The 3,047-nt window shown below is 30.2% G+C and overlaps 1 protein-coding gene across 1 annotated transcript in view; it reads right to left on the bottom strand.

The window, feature by feature from the left end:
• Window positions 1-222: 222 nt before the first annotated feature.
• Window positions 223-3,047, bottom strand: part of LOC120070317 (argininosuccinate synthase, chloroplastic-like) — a 17,260-nt gene continuing 14,435 nt past the window's right edge. Inside the window, exons 6-7 of the mRNA XM_039022241.1 lie at window positions 1,859-1,947; window positions 223-876 (exon numbers count right to left, since the gene is read on the bottom strand). Of these exons, the coding sequence (XP_038878169.1) occupies window positions 324-876; window positions 1,859-1,947 (642 nt within the window). The 3' untranslated portion in view covers window positions 223-323. The remainder of the gene's footprint in view (window positions 877-1,858; window positions 1,948-3,047) is intronic.

The raw sequence follows: 3,047 nt of genomic DNA, 5'->3' as shown, positions 1-3,047 counted from the left end.
GTATTGATATTGTGGATATATTTTGAAATCACGTACAAATCCCCACGAGTCAAAAAGAAAATACATCTAAGTTCCAAAAGAATTTAATGTTGTCCCAAAGGTGTATTTATTAGGTATGATGGGAAATATAGTACCACTGTAATACCAATTCTTTTCGTTCATTATTTGATACATCGTTAAATGATTTATTAATTTATTATTGATTTATTTTGTAGACTGACATAATTTTTAAGTGCCACTATTGTAGCAAGAAACTAATATAAGTAGTATGAAAAATTTTTCTTATGAACATAGTACTACAAATTTTATGGTCAAAGGGAGGATCAGAAGTCCTTGTGGAGCATTGCCCGGACTCTGGTGGGAAGGCCATAAAGGCGAATGAAACCAGCAGCATCAGCTTGATTGTAAATCTGCCCATTTTCAAATGAGGAGATATCTTCCCTATAAAGACTGTAACGACTCCGGCGGCTGGCGACATGGACGGAACCCTTATAGAGCTTGAGAGTGACGGAGCCGGTGGTGGTCTCTGTGATCTTCTCCATGAAAGCATCCATGGATTCACGAAGAGGGTCGAACCATCTACCTGCATAAACCAACTCTGCATATTTCAGGGCCAATGAGTCTTTCACTTGGATCGTCTCTCGATCAAGAGTCAGAGACTCGAGCTCACGGGCGGCTGCGAAAAGGATGGTTCCTCCTGGGGTTTCATAGACGCCTCTGCTTTTCATGCCCACGAGACGATTTTCAACCATGTCGATTCTCCCGATTCCATGCTTTCCACCAATTTCGTTTACTTTGGAGAGAAGAGAGGCTGGTGAAAGTACCTCGCCATTGACGGATACAGGGAGACCTCCCACAATTCCTATTTCCACGTATCTGTCAAAGATGATGACGATGATAGCATTTCGATTTATTGAGATTGAGGTATGACAAGAAATTAATTTTAGTCCATGACTTCCAATTTTTATATGTTCTCAAAATTTATACTAAAAATGTTAATTGGAAATGATTTCTTTTTTAAAAAAATATACGATAATCTTGCCACGAAGACAATTAAAATTAGATAAGAGAAATCGAGCAAACTAAAAGATATGGAGACCAAATGAAATTTCAAACATAAGGGATTCAAGAAAAAGTTTGGTAGCAAATTTAGGTTCCGTTTGGTAATCATTTCGTTTTTTGTTTTTGGTTTTTGAAAATTTAGTCTATTTTCTCCCATTTTCTTACAATGGTTTGCATCTTTTATGGTTGAATTCTTAGCCAAATTTAAAAAACAAAGCAAGTTATTAAAAGCTACTTTTGTTTAGTTTTCAAATTTTGGCTTATTTTTAAACAATTGGTAAAAAGTAGATAGCAAAGGAAGAAATTTAGAGATTAATGTAATGTTTATAGGCTTAATTTTCTAAAACAAAAAACAAAAAATAAAATGATTATCAAATGAGATCTTAAAAATTGGATGATAATTTAAACGAATTATAATTTTGATAATATATTTATAAACCATAAAATTATTTGAAAGACAAAGTAATATTGCAAATTTTGAAATATCTTATTTTGAAATAATAAAGATACTTTTTAAGCAAATGACAAAACTACTCTTTTGAAACCTAGATAACAAAAAGAAAGAACTTATACTATTGGAATAGAACTCTCAATCTTCCAAGTGTGTGTGTATGGTCAAAAATGAATTTGATTCTATACCTCAACATATTAGTCCAAAATTTTTGAATTGTTGATAAAGACCAGAATCAAGAACAAGTCTCAAACAAGAAGTTTATATGATATGTAATGGCCAAAACTTATGAACTGGAATCCTATAAGATTTCGAGTTAAAAAAACCAAGGAAGCTTAAACTTACCCAGGTTCATTTGGTGCATCTTCTGGATCTGTAGATATCATGTACATGTCCTTTTTAGGTTCATTTGCTGGATCTTCCAAAAAGTCCCCCTAAAAATTCGTAATCCCACAAAGGACATCAACAGTAGTTAATAGAATTCACAAAGATTCAAAATCGACCTACACATTTCTCGGGACATCCCAACTATAGCATGTTTGAAATTTCATTTTAAGAGTTTAAAATATCTTATTTAATCACTTAAGAACCCTTTAATAATAATTTTGTTTTTATTTTTCTATTTTTAAAATTTATGCATGTATCATTCTAGTTTTCTAATTGCAGTTTTCACTTTTAACAAAATGTTCGAAGATTGAGTCAAATTCTGAAAACAAAGAAGTCTTGAAACTTTTTTTTTTTTTTTAGATTTTAGAACGTGGCTTGTTTTTTTTCTTTTTCTTTTCCCTTTTTTTTTTAAAAAAAAAACATAGAAACTTAATGAGGATACAAATAGTGTTTATAAGCTTAATTTTTTTTTAAAAAAGAAAAAATTAAGGATAATTTGATATCATTCCGACTTTTAGTTTTTAGTTTCTAAAAATTGTGCTTATTTCTCACAATTTCTAAACAATTTCCTTACCATGACTTTAATATTTTTTTCTCGGTAAACTGTAAGGCCACGTTTGGTGTATTATCATTTTGATTTTATTTTGATTTTTGAAAATTAGGCTTATGAACACTTATTCCCACCTCCAAATTCCTTCTTTTATTATCTACTTTTTACCGATAGTTTAAAAAACCATGCAAAATTTTGAGAATTAAAAAAAGTTGTTTTAAAAAAGTTGTTTTTGTTTTTGGAATTTGGCTAAGAATTCAACTATTGTACTTAAGAAAGATGCAAATCATGATAAGAAATGTTGATGGAATAGACTCAAACAGGGCCTAAATTCTACCGGTTTTGAAAAACCATGTTTGAGTTTTGAAAAAACTTAAAAAAATGTAGACAATATAACAAAAAAATCAATAGGTTGTGTTTATAATCCTAATTTTTAAAAATAAAAAACTAGAAACTAGGTCATTTAATAACCAAAAGTTGAGGTTTGAAGTAGTGTTTGTAAGTCTATTTCTTACCAATGTTTGCATCTTTATTAAGTAAAATAGTTGGGTTCTTAGCCAAATTCTAATAATTTTTTTTAAATAAATAAATAAATAT

The sequence above is a fragment of the Benincasa hispida genome, chromosome 1 (assembly GCF_009727055.1).
Source record: "Benincasa hispida cultivar B227 chromosome 1, ASM972705v1, whole genome shotgun sequence".
NCBI lineage: Eukaryota > Viridiplantae > Streptophyta > Magnoliopsida > Cucurbitales > Cucurbitaceae > Benincasa > Benincasa hispida.
Note: the sequence above shows the minus strand (reverse complement) of the source record. Positions and strands in the feature narration are given on the sequence as shown.